General features: G+C 45.3%; 1 protein-coding gene across 4 annotated transcripts in view; it reads left to right on the forward strand.

The window, feature by feature from the left end:
* The window catches only part of myo5b (myosin VB), an 89,236-nt gene extending 69,336 nt beyond the window's left edge, over positions 1-19,900 (forward strand). For 3 of the 4 annotated variants that reach the window (XM_036977481.2, XM_090234801.1, XM_090234802.1), the window contains 16 exons: positions 167-300; positions 396-515; positions 635-769; positions 918-980; positions 5,717-5,962; positions 11,318-11,412; positions 13,100-13,298; positions 13,506-13,599; positions 13,739-13,888; positions 14,177-14,328; positions 14,477-14,566; positions 14,819-14,969; positions 15,266-15,560; positions 15,798-15,972; positions 16,126-16,206; positions 16,317-19,900. In XM_036977481.2, the coding sequence (XP_036833376.2) occupies positions 167-300; positions 396-515; positions 635-769; positions 918-980; positions 5,717-5,962; positions 11,318-11,412; positions 13,100-13,298; positions 13,506-13,599; positions 13,739-13,888; positions 14,177-14,328; positions 14,477-14,566; positions 14,819-14,969; positions 15,266-15,560; positions 15,798-15,972; positions 16,126-16,206; positions 16,317-16,469 (2,333 nt within the window). In that variant the 3' untranslated portion in view covers positions 16,470-19,900. Of the gene's footprint in view, positions 1-166; positions 301-395; positions 516-634; positions 770-917; positions 981-5,716; positions 5,963-11,317; positions 11,413-12,760; positions 12,839-13,099; positions 13,299-13,505; positions 13,600-13,738; positions 13,889-14,176; positions 14,329-14,476; positions 14,567-14,818; positions 14,970-15,265; positions 15,561-15,797; positions 15,973-16,125; positions 16,207-16,316 lie in introns of all 4 variants that reach the window. The other variant, XM_036977479.2, reaches the window with a different exon arrangement.
* Positions 19,901-21,369: the final 1,469 nt, after the last annotated feature.

Consider the following 21,369-nt stretch of genomic DNA (forward strand, 5'->3'; position numbering starts at 1 on the left):
AATAGATATTCAGTACCTGTAATGGAGAATACTGTATGTAACTTAATGATGGCTTGTTTTCTAGTCACTCAAATGAAGGCTCATCTATAGGAGAGTAATTGAGTAATAGTAAAAGTGGAGACTCGTGAAAGTGATTTGATGTGGACTGGTCGTGTGTGTGTTTCAGACCAGGAGAGCAGTGCATCCCAGAGTGTGGGTCGGGTCCAGGCAGAGCTGGATGAGGAGAGGCAGCGCTACCAGAACCTGCTCAGGGAGTTCTCCAGACTGGAGCAGAGATATGACAACCTACAGGAGGCCAAGGTGCGTGTGTGTATTTGTGTGTGTGCACATTTGCATGTAGGTGTCCTATGCCAAGCCAGATGTCCAATGGTTCCCTGTCTCCTCTTACCCTTCAGTTTCAGCCTGGCCACAGGAGGAACAATTCTAACCAGAGCAGCCTGGAGTCTGACTCCAATTATCCCTCCATTTCTACCTCGGAGGTGGGAGACACTGACGATGCCATCCAACTCGTAGAGGTAAGTAAGACCTCCTTAACCAAGATTAACCCATTTTATACAGTCTTATACATTCTAACGCAGGCTTACTGTACATAGTTGCTTGGGCTAGGTTTTCACCTGACATTGTTCCCCTGTAGGAGATGGGAGTGGAGAAGGCAGCAATGGACATCGGTGTATTCATGAAGCTGCAGAAGCGTGTTAGGGAGCTGGAACAGGAGAGGAAGAGACTGCAAGTCAACCTGGAAAAGATGGAGGACCAGTCTAAGCGCAAGGTGGGCCCATGTCTCAGTCTAGTGATATGCTCTTGCTTGTTTTTCTATACTTCTAAAATACTTACACAGAAGTTTCTCCCGTTACTCTTTGTCTTGAATACCTTTAAGTTTAATATCCTCAATATTTACTATTAGCCATCTCTCTTAGGGCATTGAGCCAAAGACGACATCAGAGCAAGAGAATGCGGATCTGGCCTACAACAGTCTCAAGGTACAGATCCATCCACCCCCACACAGATACACCAATTAACATGCATACACACAGACAACCACAGTGTACAGTACTATTCAGCAGTGGGATGTCTCTATTTATCGTGTTTCATTTCTTCTTCACTCTGGATGTTCTGGTGTCTTTGGTCTTCCTGCCCTCAGCTTCTCAAGCATATTCAAAAAATGAAATTGTATGTTTACAGGTCGCCACAGAAAGGTAGAGGATCTGATTCATGTTAATTTTGTAGCAACACCTTTCCACTGGAATAATAATTGTAATATCCATGACACACAGTTGAAAACAAAAAAACTAAAATATAGCTGCGAGCAGCAATGAATGGGGTTCACAGGGTGAGAGAAAGGACGCACGGGCAGTTGGATGACAAAGCAAAGGTTCATTAGAGGAATATGTTTAAAGTATTTTTTAGCTTATCTGCTCATGTAGATCTATAGGTACAGTGCGGCCATATTTGAATGCAGCAAAAAAAAATGGTTCATGAGAAGTATTTTTTGCATATTAGCCTATGTGCTAATAGTAACAAGAATATGGCCGTTGTTGTACAACTACTAATAGGTCTACAACTAATAAAAATGACTTCCAACTACAACTAATAAAATGAAGAACCTAATAATATAGACAGTGCATTCGGAAACTATTCAGACCTCTTGACTTTTTCCACATTTTGTTATATTACAGCATTATTCTAAATGTGTTTTTTTTTTATCATCAATCAACACACAATACCCCATAATGACAAAGCGAAAACATTTTTTTTTTTTTTATGTTTGCAAATGTATTACAGATAAAAAAAAAAAAAGATACCTTGTTTGCATGAGTATTCAGACCCTTTGCTATGACACTCAAAATTTTGCTCAGGTGCAACCTGTTTCCATTGATCTTCCTTGATGTTTCTATGACTAGATTGGAGTCCACCTGTGGTAAATTCAATTGATTGTACATGATTTGGAAAGGCACACACCTGTCTATATAATGTCCCACAGTTGACAGTGCATGTCAGAGCAAAAACCAAGCTATGAGGTTGAAGGAATTGTCCGTAGAGATCCGAGACAGGATTATGTCGAGGCACAGATCTGGGGAAGGGTACCAAAACATTTCTGAAGCATTGAAGGTCCCCAAGAACACAGTGGCCTCTATCAATTAAATGGAAGAAATTTGGAACCACCAAGACTCTTCCTAGAGCTGTCCGCCGGGCCAAACTGAGCAATCGGGGGAGAAGGTCCTTGGTCAGAGAGGTGGCCAAAAACCTGATCGTCACTCTGACAGAGTTCCTCTGTGGAGAAGGTAGAACCTTCCAGAAGGACAACCATCTCTGCAGCACCAATCAGGCCTTTATGGTAGAGTGGCCAGGCGGAAGCCACTCCTCAGTAAAAGGCACATGACAGCCCGCTTGGAGTTTGCCAAAAGGCACCGAAAGAACTCTGACAATGAGAAACCAGATTCTTTGGTCTGATGGAACCAAGATTTAACTATTTTTCCTGAATGCAAAGCGTCACGTTTGGAGGAAACCTGGCACCATCCATACGGTGAATCATGGTGGTGGCAGCATCATGCTGAGGGGATGTTTTTCAGCGGCAGGGACTTTGGGACTAGTCAGGATCGAGGGAAAGATGAACGGAGTACAGAGAGAGCCTTGATGAAAAAGGTTAACCTTCCAACAAGACAACTCTAAGCACACAGTCAAGACAAACCAGGAGTTGCTTCAGGACAATGTCCTTGAGTGGCCCAGCCAGAGCCCGGACTTGAACCTGATCTAACATCTCTGAAGAGACCTGAAAATAGCTGTGCAGCGACGCTCTCCTCTCAACCTGATCGAGCTTGAGAGGATCTGCAGAAAAGAATGGGAGAAACTCCTCAAATACAGGTGTGCCAAGCTTGTAGCATCATACCCAAGAAGACCCGAGGCTGTAATCATTGCCAAATGTGCTTCAACAAAGTACTGAGTAAAGGGTCTGAATACTTATGTCAAATCAAATGTATTTATATAGCCCTTCTTACATCAGCTTATATATCAAAGTGCTGTACAGAAACCCAGCCTAAAACCCCAAACGGCAAGCAATGCCGATGTAGAAGCACAGTGGCTAGGAAAAACTCCCTAGAAAGGCCAAAACCTTTCTAGGGAGATTATTACAGAACATGGCCAAGATGTTCAAATGTTCATAAATAACCAGCATGGTCAAATAATAATAATCACAATAGTTGTCGAGGGTGCAACAAGTCAGCACCTCAGGAGTAAATGTCAGTTGGCTTTTCATAGCCGATCATTGAGAGTATCTCTACCGCTCCTGCTGTCTCTAGAGAGTTGAAAACAGCAGGTCTCTGGGACAGGTAGCACGTCCGGTGAACAGGTCAGGGTTCCATATCGGCAGGCAGAACAGTTGAAACTGGAGCAGCAGCATGGCCAGGTGGACTGGGGACCGCAAGGAGTCATCATGCCAGGTAGTCCTGAGGCATGGTCCTAGAGCTCAGGTCCTCCAAGAGAGAGAAAGAAAGAAAGAGAGAATTAGAGAGAGCATACTTAAATTCCCACAGGACACCAGATAAGACAGGAGAAATACTCCAGATATAACAGACTGACCCTAGCCCCCCGACACAAACTACTGCAGCATAAATACCGGAGGCTGAGACAGGAGGGGTCAGGAGACACTGTGGCCCCATCCGATGATACCCCCGGACAGGGCCAAACAGGCAGGATATAACCCCAGCCACTTTGCCAAAGCACAGCCCCCACACCACTAGAGGGATATCTTCAACCACCAACTTACCATCCTGAGACAAGGCCGAGTATAGCCCACAAAGATCTCCGCCACGGCAGAACCCAAGGGGTTGTAAATGTGATATATCCATTTTTTTTAATGTTATTTTATAAAACCTGTTTTTGCTTTGTCATTGTGGGGTATTGTGTGTAGATAGGGGGGGAAACAATTTAATCAATTTTAGTGGATAGTGGAACCAGCGCGCCTGACACTGATGATCATACCACGCTCAGTCGCTTAGTTCAATTGAACAGTAACTGAATGCCTCAATGCCCGTCTGCCTGCTTTATATAGCAAGCCACGGCCATGTGACTCCTGTCTGTAGGAGCGATCCATTTTTGTGGACGGGATGGTGTAACTAATAAACTGGCCAATGAGTGTATGTCTAATTTGGGTCTAAGGAGTTTCCAATTTTATGAAGAGGGGTCACTCGTGAAATTTGGAGTGAATCTGACTTGTATTTCATGAAGATTTGTTTTATTATTATTTTAACCAGCCTTACATATTCAAAGTGAATTGTTAATAGTTTTCTTATTCTTTAAGATATCAATGCCAAACTTAATATGGTTCATCATGGTAATGTCTTTGACCCTAACAAGTTTCAAGTTGATATGCCATTGTGGGGTGGATTTACAAAGGATTTGAATGGACATGTGAAATCACATTTCCTGATTTGTCAATACCTCAGTCTTCTCTTAACCAATCCCTTTTCTCAAACTAAGTTAATACCATGAGCCTACATACCGCACTTGGTGTTATTTGGACTTATGGTTCATGAGAATAATTTTCCAAGATGGAGGAGAATTTCTTCTGTATGAGGGAAAACACCTACATACAAACTTTTCAGTCACTAGGTCAAACGGAGCGGTGGAAAGTGGTAAAAAGTGGAAAGAGGTCAAAGGTGAGACTGTTAATAACAGCGATAGGCCAATTTGTGGGTGCCATTATTTTTTTACCAAGTTACTCATTGGCTCTGTGCGCCAAATTTTTCAAAAGTTACCAATCTATGCTTGAGTTATTTGACCATGTAGAACATGTAAAAATAAGAATTAAGACAATAACAATAGGTATTCACAGATTTGCTGTGAACCCCTAAAAACAGATTTCTGCTCATTTGCCGATCTCTATGGGCTTGCTTCTTGCACCTTGGGTAATAGGATGGAATCAATATCATGCCAAATATATTCACAAATGTAAATCACCATCCACAAACACGTTTTGATTCATAACTGCAGATGTGCAGGTCTTTTCCATGGGCCGTAAGTAAAATAACTGCCATAACTTTTTGTGTTTATCGTGCGTAGAAAACGATTTGTAGTCGTAGAAACAAAGTTTATCGCATTGATGCTGTTGACCCGGATCACTGGTTGCTGCAGAAAAAGACGAGGTCAAAGGGGGTGAGTGTAACCGGTGTGAAATGGCTAGCTAGTTAGCGGTGTGCGCTTTTAACATTTCATTCTGTGACGTCACTCGCTCTGAGACTTTGAAGTAGTTGGTTCCCTTGCCCTGCAAGGGCCGCGGCTTTTGTGGAGCGATGGGTAACGATACTTCGAGGGTTACTGTTGTCAACGTGTCCAGAGGGTCCCTGGTTCAAGCCCAGGTTGGGACGAGGAGAGGGACGGAAGCAATACTGTTATAAAGTCTGATCCCATATCCTACACCTCCCCTCTACCTTTTGCATGCCTGTCCTGGGGAAACGGTTAGAGGCTTCAGGAATACTTATGTCTCCTTAATGCTCATTGTCTGTGCAACATGAGGCAGCGGATGGATTATAATCACTTACAATGTATGACATAGCACCACTAAATGTGAAGGATATCACACTGGCCAGCTAATTCAACTATTTGGGTTCTTCCTTACATTGAGCCTTGGCATTTCATTACTTTTATTACCAACGATTACCAAAATTAAATGTTAGATTGCCGATAAATCTCTTTGAACTTTGGCCTTGTTTTTCCACAGAGACAGGAGCTGGAATCTGAGAACAAGAAGCTGAAGAATGACCTAAACGAGCTGAGGAAGGCCATCGCTGACCGCGCCTCCAAGAACAGCTCCTCCAATGAGCTTCAGGACGGCTACAACCTGTTGCTGGGCCAGCTCAAGGCAGCCAATGAGGAGCTGGATGTGCGTAAGGAGGAGGTCCTTATCCTCAGGAGTCAGATTGTCACTGCAGCCCAGCAGAAAGAGAAGGACACAACCAATCACATTGTAAGTCACCAAACTGGGAGCTGAAAGTTGACATGGCTTCATTTGTCCAATGGGAAGTGTTTATTGTCCAGTTTATATGGCCCTATTGGTTAATCAAAAGGTCATCTACACATTAAACTGGTACCAAGAACCTTCAAATTAGTCTTGTGAGGCTTGCGTTCTAGGGCAAAACAGAGAACACCATGTTCATGAGTCTCAGCATGTCACGCATATCTATAGTTTAAGCAGATGGATTTTGATGGGGATGTTTTTATGTTAATTAGATTTCCACTGGGGCTATAGGCCAAGGGTTGAAAGAATGTTCCACAGCTTGTCTCCACGACTTCACAGCAAGTTGTTAGTGGCCCTAGTTATCCAAAATGCCCATATATATATATATATATATATATATATATATATATATATATATATATATTTTTTTTTTTATTTATTTATTTATTTATTTATTTATTTATAGCAAAGAAGCAATAAAATAGCCTTTTATCGAACCAGGAAGTCATTTGTTCGAATGATGAGATTACTACAGCTTCGATGGTGCTTTGCATCTGGAAGGCAGGTACAGTATGGGGAGGCGTGTCTAAGCTTAATATAGTAACGATAGCAGAACTAACGATACACAACTGCAATGCACACAACAGCACTATATGAAATTATGCTAATATAAAAACATTATCTAGCAGGCGCCTGTTCTCTTGGCCCCAGGCATATTTTTTTATTCTCGAGTGGATGGTCAGGGTGCCGGAACATAATTACAAATCATTTGTAGACTACACATTGACCGCAAGATGCACAAACCGATATATTTGACTAAAACCATAATAATTTCACACCTTGCTTACATTTGTATACAAGAGTGTATGATCACATGAAGTATCTTTCTATTCTGCATGGGAATACTTTCCAAAATGTAAATTACTTGGAGCTGATTTGCTGGTGTTTTTACAGTCTTTTATGTCCAACCATAAAACATAGAAATTGTAACGGTTTTCTTTATGAGAAGGAGAGTCGGACCAAAATGCGGCGTGTCTATTGCAATCCATGTTTAATGAATTAACACACTAAACACAAACACTACCAAAACAATAAACTTAACAAAACCCGAAACAGCCTATACTTGTGTATCCTAACACAGAACAATGACATCAGGACACTAAGGACAATCACCCACGACAAACTCAAAGAATATGGCTGCCTAAATATGGTTCCCAATCAGAGACAACGATAAACACCTGCCTCTGATTGAGAACCACTTCAGACAGCCATAGACTTAGCTAGAACACCCCACTAGCTACAATCCCCACACATACACACCACATACAAAAACCCATGCCACACCCTGGCCTGACCAAATAAATAAAGATAAACACAAAATACTTTGACCAGGGTGTGACAGAACCCCCCCCCTAAGGTGCGGACTCCCGAACGCACCTCAAAACAATAGGGAGGGTCCGGGTGGGCATCTGTCCATGGTGGCGGCTCCGGTGCGGGACGTGGACCCCACTCAATCAATGTCTTAGTCCCTTCTCCTCGCGTCCCTGGATAGTCCACCCTCGCCGCCGACCATGGCCTAGTAGTCCTCACCCAGAACCCCACTGGACTGAGGAGCAGATCGGGACTGAGGGGCAGCTCGGGACTGAGGCAGCTCGGGACTGAGGGGAAGCTCAGGAGTGAGAGGAAGCTCAGGAGTGAGAGGAAGCTCAGGCAGGTTGATGAATCTACCTGGCTGGCAGGTGGTTTCGGCAGATCCTGGCTGACTGGCAGATCCTGGCTGACTGGCAGATCTGGAAGAGTCTGGTCGACTGGCAGATCTGGAAGAGTCTGGTCGACTGGCAGATCTGGAAGAGTCTGGTCGACTGGCAGATCTGGAAGAGTCTGGTCGACTGGCAGATCTGGAAGAGTCTGGTCGACTGGCAGATCTGGAAGAGTCTGGTCGACTGGCAGATCTGGAAGAGTCTGGTCGACTGGCGGATCTGGAAGATTCTGGTCGACTGGCGGATCTGGAAGATTCTGGTCGACTGGCAGATCTGGAAGAGTCTGGTCGACTGGCAGATCTGGGAGAGTCTGGTCGACTGGCAGATCTGGAAGAGTCTGGTCGACTGGCAGATCTGGAAGAGTCTGGTCGACTGGCAGATCTGGAAGAGTCTGGTCGACTGGCAGATCTGGAAGAGTCTGGTCGACTGGCAGATCTGGAAGAGTCTGGTCGACTGGCTGCACCATGATGACTGGCAGCTCTGGCTGCTCCATGCTGACTGGCTGCTCCATGCTGACTGGCAGCTCTGGCTGCTCCATGCTGACTGGCTGCTCCATGCTGACTGGCAGCTCTGGCTGCTCCATGCTGACTGGCTGCTCCATGCTGACTGGCAGCTCTGGCTGCTCCATGCTGACTGGCTGCTCTGGCTGCTCCATGCTGACTGGCTGCTCCATGCTGACTGGCTGCTCCATGCTGACTGGCGGCCCTGGCTGCTCCATGCTGACTGGCGGCCCTGGCTGCTCCATGCTGACTGGCGGCCCTGGCTGCTCCATGCTGACTGGCGGCCCTGGCTGCTCCATGCTAACTGGCAGCTCTGGCGGCTCCTTGCAGACTGGCAGCTCTGGCGGCTCCTTGCAGACTGGCAGCTTTGGCGGCATCCTGCAGACAGGCAGCTCTGGCGGCTCCTTGCAGACTGGCAGCTCCTTACAGACTGGCAGCTCTATGCAGACTGGCAGCTCCTTGCAGACTGGCAGCTCCTTGCAGACTGGCAGCTCTATGCTAACTGGCAGCTCTATGCTAACTGGCAGCTCTATGCTAACTGGCAGCTCTATGCTAACTGGCAGCTCTATGCTAACTGGCAGCTCTGAACAGGCGGGAGACTCCAGCAGCGCTGTAGAGAAGGAAGGCTCTAACAGCGCTAAACAGGCGGAAGACTCCGACAGCGCTGGAGAGGAGGAGGGCTCCGACAGCGCTGGACAGGCGAGGCGCACTGTAGGCCTGATGCGTGGTGCTGGCACTGGTGGTACTGGGCCGAGGACACGCACAGGAAGCCTGGTGCGGGGAGCTGCTACCGGAGGGCTGGGGTGTGGAGGTGGCACAGGATGGGTTAGACCGTGAAGGCGTACTGGAGATCTTGAGAGCGGTGCTGGCACAGGACGTGCAAGGCTAGGGAGGTGCACAGGAGGCCTGGTACGTGAGACTGGCACCATCTTCACCAGCCGACTAACACGCACCTCAGGACGAGTATGGAGCGCTGACCCAGGTGCCATCAAATCCCCGACACGCTCCGTCGGGCGAATTCCATGTTTAAAACACCAACACAGCAACTCCCTCATTTCTCTCTCCTCCAATTTCCCCATTAACTCCTTCACAGTCTCTGTTTCGCTCACCTCCAACACCGGCTCTGGTTCTGGTCTCCTCCTTGGCTCCTCACGATAAACAGGGAGAGTTGGCTCAGGTCTGGCTCCTGACTCTGCCACACTCTCCCTGAGCCCCCCCCCAAGAAATTTTTGGGGCTGACTATGGGGCCTCCGTCCGCGCCGCCTTGCTTGCTTCGCAAACTCCATTCTCCTATATCCTTCCGCGCACTGCTCCATCGAATCCCAGGCGGGCTCCGGCACTCTCCCTGGGTCGACCGCCCACCTGTCTATCTCCTCCCAAGAAGTATAGTCCATACTGTACTCCACTTTGGGCTGTTCTTGCCTGTTGACACGCTGCTTGGTCCCTTTGTGGTGGGTGATTCTGTAACGGTTTTCTTTATGAGAAGGAGAGTCGGACCAAAATGCGGCGTGTCTATTGCAATCCATGTTTAATGAATTAACACACTAAACACAAACACTACCAAAACAATAAACTTAACAAAACCCGAAACAGCCTATACTTGTGTATCCTAACACAGAACAATGACATCAGGACACTAAGGACAATCACCCACGACAAACTCAAAGAATATGGCTGCCTAAATATGGTTCCCAATCAGAGACAACGATAAACACCTGCCTCTGATTGAGAACCACTTCAGACAGCCATAGACTTAGCTAGAACACCCCACTAGCTACAATCCCCACACATACACACCACATACAAAAACCCATGCCACACCCTGGCCTGACCAAATAAATAAAGATAAACACAAAATACTTTGACCAGGGTGTGACAGAAATAAATAAAATAAAAATGTTTTGGTTAGCAGATGTTATTGCGAGTGTAGCGAAATGCTTGTGCTTCTAGTTCCCGACAGTGCAGTAATATTTACCAAGTAATCTAATAATTCCCCAACAACTACCTGAGGGTAAAATCTGGAAAATAACAATACCTAGCTTTTTGATCTACAGAACTCATTTGGAAGCTGTTTCCGTAACGTGACAAAAAAAAATCCTGAACGTTCGTTTAAGGATCGCTGATATACTTTTCTTGTTTGTGACTCATGTGGGTTGAAGGTCAACAGGATTATTATCATTATGCAGCGCAATTGAGTCAAGCCAGCCAGTGATGGAAAAGCACGTGATAGTCTTGCACTGTATGCTATGGATTCCAGTGACCTGTATCTTACCCAAACAAAACACTGGAATATTTAATCAAATGTTTCCAGTTGGATTTAGACAGAGGTTCAGGCAGACAAGCATGTAACTGGAGAGGTCTCATTATGAGACATATGAGAGAGACTGGCCTCCGTGCCTGACCTCCAACTGGAACTGAGAATGACAGAGTCTGACAGATCAGCCCTTACACTGCAATAATCCAGCGCGGCATTCACCTGTAGTTATGTCCTCCTGAAGAGAGTTCCGAATATGATCCCCACTGCTGTTAAACACCGTGGGTAGCCAGGCGTTTGGTATGAGAAGGGAGTGCCTCAGGACAGGAGAGCAGAGAGAGAGCATGGTGTGCGGGAGGCAGCAGAACAGACAGCTCTCATTCACTCAGGCGTTTCCACTTCTACCCCCTCACACCTCTCCCCCCCCCCCCCTCACATCTAGGTAATATTTCAGACACTCCTGAGCTGCACTCTCCCAGTCCCACCTGCTAGGCCAGTGGAGGATATGCCTTGCGTGTCATACTCCTTAGAAGGGTGGTGATTATGACTCCACTGAGATGATGGCCTGTCGCTCTGATTCTTCCTTTCCCAACTGTTGAAGCTGATTAGTTCAGGTGCAGATATTAGAGAGGCGCTGGCCTGTAATATGGAAGTATGTTGAGGGCAGCTCTACTACAATATGGCCTATGACTCAGGTTTATGAGTGTGTGTTAAACACGGACTAGTTTTGACCTAAAGAGGGAAAGAGACAAGTCGGATGAATGTCATTACCTTATAAAGCAGTCCCACGGGTTTTACTACCTCTTCAAGGGCATCATAAATTGACCTCCATGCCCCCCTCTCTCCATAGGAAACCAATAACTTGCCTGAATGGACCAACAGCAAGAAGCCCATAGACAAGGAGGAGGCTCTGAGGTCCTATCATGGACTCTGTGAGTCTAAGAAGTAAGTGTCTTTACCTTATATTGGAAGTACAGTAATCCCCACAGGCCAGTGTGTGTTCCGTCTTTTTTTGTGTTTTTTTTGTCATACCCACTGGCGCACAGAATGTTTTTCAATGTAAATATCACATTTATACTTCTGGATTGACAGGGTGAAATGGAAATGAGGATGGTTATCATTCCATGTGACTACATCAAACTGTTGCCAGTGCTACTATTGTTTTGTCCAACTAGAAATTGCCTAGAGACCTCCACTACTGTACTTCTATGTCCGGCGCTTAGTCCAACAGACACAGTGTAGCTACAGTATGCTCAAGGTGACAGACCACATCAGATCACCTTTCTAATCGAAAATGTCCCAATCACTTTGACGGTATAATGACATATTAATGGAAAACTGCCCTGCTTTTGATTCCACCCTTATTTATTTATTTTACCTTTATTTAACTAGGCAAGTCAGTTAAGAACAAATTCTTATTTTCAATGACGGCCTAGGAACAGTGGGTTAGTTAACCCACTGTTCTAGGCCGTCATTGAAAATAAGAATCTGTTCAGGGGCAGAACGACAGATTTGTACCTTGTCAGCTCAGGGATTCGAACTTGCAACCTTTCGGTTACTAGTCCAACGCTCTAACCACTAGGCTACCCTGCCGCCCCTATTGAAATTGACACAGTAAAATCTTTCCTATGCCATCTACCTTCATGGCCCTCTGTCATCATCAATAATAGAACCCTCAGACAGTCAGTGAGTGACGGGACTTAGATAGCACTCAGATTGCCAGGGAGGAAAGACATTTGTGCTGCTCATAATGAGCCACTCGAAGCACACCGATTTATCTCGATCCAAAGCAATCTTCCTTTGACCCGCGATCTATTCCTGTTTTTTTTTTTATATCTTTCATTCTGTGTCCCGGCCCGGTTTGAGAGACCTAGCCAAAATGCCAGGGTGATTTGAACACCTCTGTTGTGTCTGCAGAGCAGAACCTTTGAACCCGGAGCTATTTGTTAGACGTCCTCATTATGGCAGAATGCAGATAGATGGCAGTAATGAGAGGCAGATGCTGATATAAGGACACTCTCTCACCGTGATCGGGTTTTAAAAGGGTGATGTTAGTGTCTGTCTATCTGTCTGTTGTGTGAGAGCTTCTTCCTATGTCAGCTATAGGATTTTAACTGAATCTCTGGTTCTGCTCTACCTCTCTGTGGTGCTAACTCCTATTGCTCTGTTCTGTTTTCTCCTGTCCATTTTTGTTTCACTTCCTCCTGTCACTCCTTTCTTCTTGGCATCTCTCTCTCTTTTCCTCTATCTCTCCGTCTCGCTATCTCTATCTCTCCTGGCTTGCCGCCGGCAGCAAAGCTTCTGACTGGGGTTATTTGAATGAAGATGGCGAGCTGGGCCTGGCATACCAGGGTCTAAAGCAAGTGGCCAGGTTACCTTCTGCTTTCCTTCTCTACTTACTGCCTTCCTGTTTTATCCTCTCCCCCGTTCCTATGCCTAAAAGAGGCACAAACTGTGGGGGTTAAGATGCGAGTTAATGAGCTATGAAACCATACTTAATACAGTAAGTCTCCACACTATGGTACCGCAATGCTACAAGTTAGACGTTTGGTAAGGTTCAGTCAGCTTCAGGCTTATTGTAACCATCCCCTCTCTCCTCCTTCCTGTCTCCCCCTCTCCTTCTTTCCCCCAGGCTGTTGGAGGCCCAGCTCCAGTCTCAGGCCAGGAAGCACGAGGATGAGCTGGAGGCGTTCCGCACCCAGATTGAGCTGCTAAGGGACGACATAGAGAAGAAGCAGGAGATGCTAAACCACACCATGTCTCTGTCCCCTGAGGCCCAGGTGGAATACAGCGTCCAGCAGGAGATCACCCGCCTCACCAACGACAACCTGGTGAGAACACTGCAACCAGGGTGCTACTCTAGGACTCTCAACCATACTATTATGATCCAAAAGGCAAAACTGATCCTGTATCAGCAGTCCTACTCTGAGACTCTTTGTGAATACAGGCCCAGGGGCACCTATTGGAATGGAACAGCCCAGAGCTCTGAAAGTTAGTTAGTGTAGAGTTGACCATCTTGAATGTTTTTGTTACTATAGGACTTAAAAGAGCTTGTGGAGAAACTGGAGAAGAACGAGAGGAAGCTGAAGAAGCAGCTGAGGATCTACATGAAGAAAGTACAGGAGCTGGAAGGTGAGAGACCTGGAGCTCCTAATGAATTCTGTAGCCAATTCATTTATTGGTCTCACTAAGCTGTAGTGAAGGCCAAAGGGACACACTGTATGATGGTTGTTGCGGTATCAGTGACCACTTTGTCCTCTGCTCTGTCCAGTGTCCGTGACTGCAGCAGCATCCCAGTCCACCACGGCCAAACCAGAGATGACCCGTCAGGTGACTGTCCAGCGCAGAGAGAAGGACTTTGAGGGCATGCTGGAGTACTACAAAGAGGACGAGGCCCTGCTGGTCAAAACGCTCATCACCGGTACGACGTGGCGGCAGAAAGTCGGCTCATCACACAATATGACAGCATCCCAAGTACAAACACCTGTCAAGTCCAGAGCGTATCACTATATTCTCAAATCCACACGATGACTGCAATGATTACTGAAATTAGTGGAGGAACCTGTTCCAGGACACATCACTCTCTGTTATAGAAATGGAATGTCACTGTAATGTCATTGGAATAACTTATTGTAATGCAGTGTTAATGTAATGTTATTGTGATAACAGTGTTATTGTAATAACTAAGATGTGCTGTTTGGTGTTCCAGACATGAAGCCCCACGCTGTATCAGCAACAGTGCCCTGCCTACCGGCCTACATCCTCTTCATGTGCATCCGCCATGCGGACTACATCAACGATGACCAGAAGGTCCACTCTCTGCTCACCTCCACCATCAACGCCATTAAGAAGGTCCTCAAGGTATAGATACAGAGTTGTGTAGACTTCACTCACATACTTTAACGCGGTGCACAGTCTTTGGAAGTAAGTTGCGAGGAACGCTCGGTCAGAATAGAGTACAGCGACTCTGGTATTTGAACATTCTTTTCATTTTGCGATGCCTCTGCAGAAAAACAATGATGACTTTGAGATGACCTCCTTCTGGCTGGCCAACACGAGCCGTCTGCTGCACTGTCTCAAGCAGTACAGTGGAGATGAGGTGAGCCTTTGAACGATCAGAGATCATTCTGCTTATTATGAACTGTGACGAGATGCTAGAAAGGATGCTCAGTACTGTAGCTGGTTGAAATAAGGGGTAGATTGTCTGACATTTAGACAGTCTGACGACTCCTTGATTCCTCTCCACGCACAATGCATTTTACAGATGTGCAGACTGACATACACTTGCTTTAACCTACTCTACAAATCGTAGCTCTCTACGACTCTCATTCCTTTCTTGCTGTTTTCCCAGGCGTTTATGACTCAGAACACGGCCAAGCAGAATGAGCACTGTCTGAAGAACTTTGACCTGGCAGAGTACCGCCAGGTGCTGAGTGACCTCTCCATCCAGATCTACCAGCAGCTCGTCAAGGTGGCAGAGCATGTGATGCAGCCCATGATCGGTGAGGCGCTGGGGCAGCTCGGTGGGCAAGAACTGTATGGTCCAGAAGTTGGAGACAATGGACTTGGAAATTGACCAACTGTTTCTTCATTCTGGGTTGATTGTACCGCTGTTTTGTTTTGACATTGTGTAAAAAATATATGTTTTAAATCCCTTATTATACTGATCTATATTTTCCACAGCTGAATGTTTAGTTCAGTACTTAGGTTTCCTAAAAGAAGAAAAGTGAACCAATGAAACCTATAGATATGAATGAGTTAACGCAATGTTCATTATCTCCTCCCTTCAACTGGGCAGTGTCGGCCATGTTGGAGAGTGAGTCTATCCCCAGCCTTGCGGGAGTGAAGCCCATGGGTTACAGGAACCGCTCCTCCAGCATGGACAAGGACGAGGAGGGCCCAGGGAGCTACACCCTGGAGGCCCTGATCAGACAGCTGGGCCAGTTCCACGGGGTGATGGGCGAGCACGGCCTGGACCCAGAGATAGCAGGCCAGGTGATCCGGCAGCTGTTCTACAGCATCAACGCTGTCACCCTCAACAACCTGCTGCTCAGGAAAGACGTCTGCTCCTGGAGCACTGGCATGCAGCTCCGGTATGTTTGTTTATTTATGTATGTGTGTGTATATATTACACACATACAGAACCATGCTGGGGATATTATATGTAACTAGGGACTGACCAGGAAAAGGCCCTTAATGCTACATACAGTATAGCTAAGAGGAGCACTCAGTACTGTTAGAGAGAGAACGTAGCATAAGGGTTTGATTTATGACCTGTCACTGAAGAGGTGGGTCTGTATTACTAAGTGTCTTTCACTGGGATTGGTCAGGTACAACATCAGTCAGATGGAGGAGTGGCTTCGGGGGAAGAACCTCCACCAGAGCGGGGCAGTGATTAACATGGAGCCCGTCATCCAGGCCGCCCAGCTGCTTCAGGTCAAGAAGAAGACGTCCCAGGACTCCGAGGCCATCTGCTCACTGTGTACCGCTCTCACCATGCAACAGGTACACTCATACACCTGTTACAGAAACCTGTTACGAGCCTGTTGCACATCACCAATCATTGAGCACCGGAACGCCCCTCACAACTCCGTCTCAAAGTTCACAGGAAGAGTGACGTGTCTTCATATACTAACCAGTGTCCTATTGGTCATACAGATTGTGAAAATCCTCAACCTCTACACCCCGCTCAACGAGTTTGAGGAAAGAGTCACTGTGTCCTTCATCAGAAACATCCAGGTAACAACTCTCTGTCTGTTATAATGAGTGATTGAAACCACTTCCAGTCTAATATAATCTATTTTCCATGTCATTTATTCATGTTTTTTTATTTATTATCTTGTCCTCAGAATCGTCTGCAGGAGAGGAACGATGTCCCAATGCTCCTGGTGGACACCAAGCACACCTTCCCTGTCCTATTCCCCTATACCCCCTCAGCCCTTAGCCTGGAGACCCTTCACATCCCTGCCAACCTCAGCCTACACTTCCTCACTCGAGTCTGAGGCTTCAGCGAGGCCTACCACAGGCCTGGTTCTTAGCAAGGAGAAGCAGAGCCCAACGGAGCTGCCTCTAACCTGGGTAGCTTTCAGTTGCTCTGCTAAACAGCAGAGGGTGCCAAGTCTACAGCACTCAATGGAAGGCAAAATAACCTTCCAGCTGACCAACAATGGATGCTGTCAAGCTTCTGTCTGTGTAAATCCAGCAGAATGTGTCAAGTCATTCTTTATAGCTGTCCACAACTGCTTCCTCTATTTGGCGTCTTCTACAGTGGGCTATTGAGATGCTGTGCTTCCTCAGTTCTGTCCCATACAGTCAAATGTATTTTCATTCGCCGTAAGTCGTCTCTCTATGGTAAGCCGACTGTAAATACATTCCTCTTAAAGATGAATTGAATCTGTGTAAATGTGTGCTCTCACTTCCATTGACAAGGTATTGATTCCCAGTTAGCCACTCAGCCAAGCATTGTGTCCTGTTTTATTTATTGTACAGTAGGCAGTGGTCTACCGTGTCAGTCTGGCTTCCTCATGATGAGTTAATTGTAGCCTCACTCGTCTTTACACCCTGTCAATGGACAGCAGATCAGACTCGGGAGCACCCCTGCATTGCAGTGACTCTGTTTGTGACTCACACTCTACACGCAGCACTGCTGCTCTCGATCCTTCCTCTGCCTTGAGGAATCCTCAGTCTTCAGAGCCCTTCTCTCACTGAGGCTCGAGTTTGATCTTATATAATCTCTTCTGTGTTCAGATCAGAGCACACCGTCACACCATCTCCTACTACACGCTATGGTCCAGGAAGTCTGAAGCGCTCAACAAATCTCTCAACAGAGAGATTAGTTGTTTTTACGCTGAATTCAATTCAAATTAATTGAACCCGTATGATCTCTGAATCAGGAGAAGTGAAGGCAAGCTTTATGTAAGTGAGGAGTTAGTAAGTGGGGTAGATCCATGTGTTTGTGAAGACTAGGGTTGAGTAGATGGGCGAGAGAGCACTTGAAAATGGGACTGGAGAGTCTCCTGTACTGAGTAAGGAAATAGCCATTCCTGCAGGACAGTCTTAGCCTGGTTTCAAATCTGTTTGTGCGGTCTTGCCAACTCCTGCATGGCATGACAATGACTGGCAGGAGTTGGCAAGACTGCACAAACAGATCTGGGGCCATGCTAGGTCTGCTGCAGGACAGAGGGATTAACCCTTTACACTTGTGGGAATTGGCATATGGATAGGGCTAAATTGAAATGTTTCTCACAGAAGACATATGGAAAGCATATGCATAAGCATGGTAGCAATTGAAAGGGAACAGTTTGGATGTTATGGGGAAATTATTAGACCAAAGTTGAAGACACAACCTGACACACTGTAAGACTGAATCCAAACATTACACTGTCGATTGGATGTGCATTTTACATTTACTGTACATTTTGCCACATTTGTTGATAACGAAATCTGAAAATACTCTGGATACATTCAGTAACATGAGAATATTCCCTGGAAAATGTGGGGTAGGTGCAACATAATACCAAACAAACGACAAGGGTTTGAGTGGGAGGACTAACTGGTTTCCCTCACTCAGACAACGAAACGTTTTGCTAAAGTTTCCCAATTAGCAGGAGGGATGGGGGGTCAACTTCTTGTTGCACGCGGTGCTCAAGTTCAGAACGGCTGTCAGTCAAAATCCTACAGAGCTGTGAAGGGCAGAGCCAGAGCTCGGATGTAATGTATAGCATGCTACTGTACATCCACTGCATTCCAATTTAGGCGCTTATCAGTGCCCAAATCTGCCATTTCTACAACCCCGCATACTGGTACGAGTGTAAAGGGTTAAAGGTTAAGTGGAAGTGAGAGATTGTTCATTAGTAAGTGAAAAGGGAGAAAATTAGAAGTGACATTGGATGGGAACGGGAAGAGCCACACAGCTATCAAAGACTACTGATGAGAGAGGAAGAATGAAACCTGACTTCCAATAATGACTACATTTTGAGCCCAAGTAATCGAAAGCGGCATTTGTCTGATTTGTTGTCGTTTCCTTGGACTGCTGCCACAGTTGTGAAGCAGAGAGCACGTGGAAGGTCAAAGTAACTTCATGACGATACTTGGAGAGCACTGTATCTCAAAGTTAAGACTGCGAGCGTATCCGCTCCATGAAACTGAAGTAATAAATAACAGATCGTGTCTGCAACTCCACTGTTTCCGCACCGGCTATTCCTATTGGATAGAAAACACATACTGTTGTTGGGCCTCTGAAGTTTTAAGCTCGTCATCAAATCACGTTCAGAGATATCAGAGCAGCTTTTACTAGAACAAAGCCTGTGTGGGGAAAGGTCTCTAGCTACTAATGATGCCACTAACATGTACAGGACCATCTTTGATTCACCTTGTGCTTGTATTTTGTTTGGAATATGTTAATGTGTTTATTTTAGTTATTTTTTATTACTGTTGAGAGTTTATGGTAAAGGGAGCAGGCTTTTTCTAACACTACTACTCGCTCATTTTGAGTGTCATTCCTATTTCCGTTGTATGTTTTGTAGTGTGGTTATATAACTTGGTCTTCTGTCGATTTTGTGCCATTATAGCAGAGTTTCAGATGCAGGTTCCTATAACATCATTTCTGCTACTCTCACTTGTAAAGAACTTGATATTGCTTATGTTAAGACTGGAAGTTCAGTATTTTTCACTGCATTCCCCTTTATGTCATAACTTACGATCATATCCATTATATCATGAGGCTATACACAGAATAAAATATTTCACAGGGGCCACATCCCCAGAGAGGCCTTCAGTCTATGGGCCATGTGTGCCATAATAACAGTTAGAAAACACAAACAATGCATACATTTAACAATGTCGTAATGTTCATCGATATAAAAATAGAGTCGCACACTCCAAATATAAACTCCCAGTAATTTATTGGGTAAAATCATTGATGAAATTGAACTGGAGTCGAGGCCCTGGTGTGTGATTAGAGTATGGATGCCAGCGTTCATACATTGATTGATGTGTTGTCCTTAATTGAAGCTCTTTCTAAAGCAGTGGTCTTGTCCTAAAGTTGAATCTTGATGTGGACTTTATAGAAGTGTGTTTGATTGTATGCAGATTAGTACATGTTGCACAGTATGCATATGGTGACATGGACACATTTATTCTGCCAACATCTCATTGAATGATCAAGGATTGTGAATTATTTTTAGATGAAGCATTGAAAGGCCACAATGATCTGGTTTTGTGGATGAGTAAATGATAAGCAAATACATATGACAATGTTTTGTATGGTCAGGGTGATGTACGGTTTTCCATCTTATATCTGTATAATTAGGAAATGTATTTAGTCATTGGGGGGGAAATTAAAATAGTGTATTGACTCAGTTTGAACAAAATGTAACCTCACAATCTTTCTTTGAAAAAAATGTTGTAAAAATGAAATAAAATGTTCAATTTATATTTTGTGTTGTGAATTGTGGTTTACTACTGTCACGTTAATGTTGCTCAAACAGAAGGAGGATCGAACAAAGTCACTGACAACAGCCAAAAGGAAACGTGGGGTTTTAGGAGGGGTTCTGAACGAAACTCGTGGGGGTGTCCACGGAAAGTTAACTAGCAACAACAACTGGAACCAAAAAGACACCCACCATGAGAACCCACTAAATTTGGCCAAGAACAGGAAAACAAAATTAAAACCCCCACCAGGACGTAAACCAAAAAGTGGAACAAAACAAAATCAGTTTCTAGAAATCCAATTTGGAGAGCCAACTAAAGGTGTTGACCCTCCACATCTCTCAAGACAACCGGAGAACTGGGCCAGCCGCTCTTAAATATCAGCTGTGCCAGCACAGATCAAACACTTCATGAGATGACAAATCAGCACTGGTGTACGCATACTGACATCAATCGGTTATAGCTATATATATGTGCTAAAGTCCAACCTCAAAACATAAATGGAAAAACCAAAGCCTGTTCACTATCAAAAAAACATTTCAGATGTGATTACAGAATTGCATACATTATCTGCTGTGTGGGATTGCCCTGGGGAATGTTTTAAACTACTCCAAAGGCTATTAGTTAAGAGTAACTGATGTTACTCTTTTGTAATAACACAACTACAGCCCTGCAACCACTTGGTGTCTGTGGGTATTGGTGGAATGGCAGTCTCCCCTTCTTCCTCTCACACAGACACCTTCATTTCACACAAACACCAATACACGGACAGAGCCGATGTGTGAAAGTGTCTCGTGTGGTAGCAGACCGGTTGTGTCTATAGCTAAGCAGCTGTCACTGAATGGCTGTCTAGCTCCGTGTCCGTGGTTACCTTCAGTCTCTCAGGTGGGTAGTAACTCTGCTCTCAGAACAGGCTAATCAGCGAGGAAATGATAGGTAGTGTTGCATGGTTGTTTGGTATGTTTTGTTTTAAAATATATTTGTACGTTTTCGGTATGTTTATTGGATCGAGAACGATAGAGGTTAACCCTTCTACAGCCCTGTGGAAATTAATTAACATATCACAAAAATCCCCATCAAAATCTGTTTGTTTACTTAAAGGCAGGAGAGGGAATGCTGACAGAACAGTGGGTCTGATTCAAATCCATGCTGGCATCTGTACATCGTACATGTACTCCAGAACACACCACGTTATGTTCAGTTTGACAGTAAGGCTGACGTAGACAGGTTGACCTCCATTGACATAACCACCAAAAACATCTCTATTGTCTGCCAGTCTTATTACAAATTACAGCTTTCTGGGTTAAAGCAGGTTTTGGTAGGTTTACATCAATGAAAGTGTGTCTCACACAAATGTGTTGTCAAATGGGCCTCTATGGTTCATCTTTGACTCCGAGGATGACTCAGTATCTCTCTGCCTCCGCCTGCACCAAAAACACTAAGCTGTATGATTAGAACAGACTTGAGACATTG

This window comes from Oncorhynchus mykiss, chromosome 5, assembly GCF_057628025.1.
Source record: "Oncorhynchus mykiss isolate SJ-2025 chromosome 5, ASM5762802v1, whole genome shotgun sequence".
Lineage (NCBI taxonomy): Eukaryota > Metazoa > Chordata > Actinopteri > Salmoniformes > Salmonidae > Oncorhynchus > Oncorhynchus mykiss.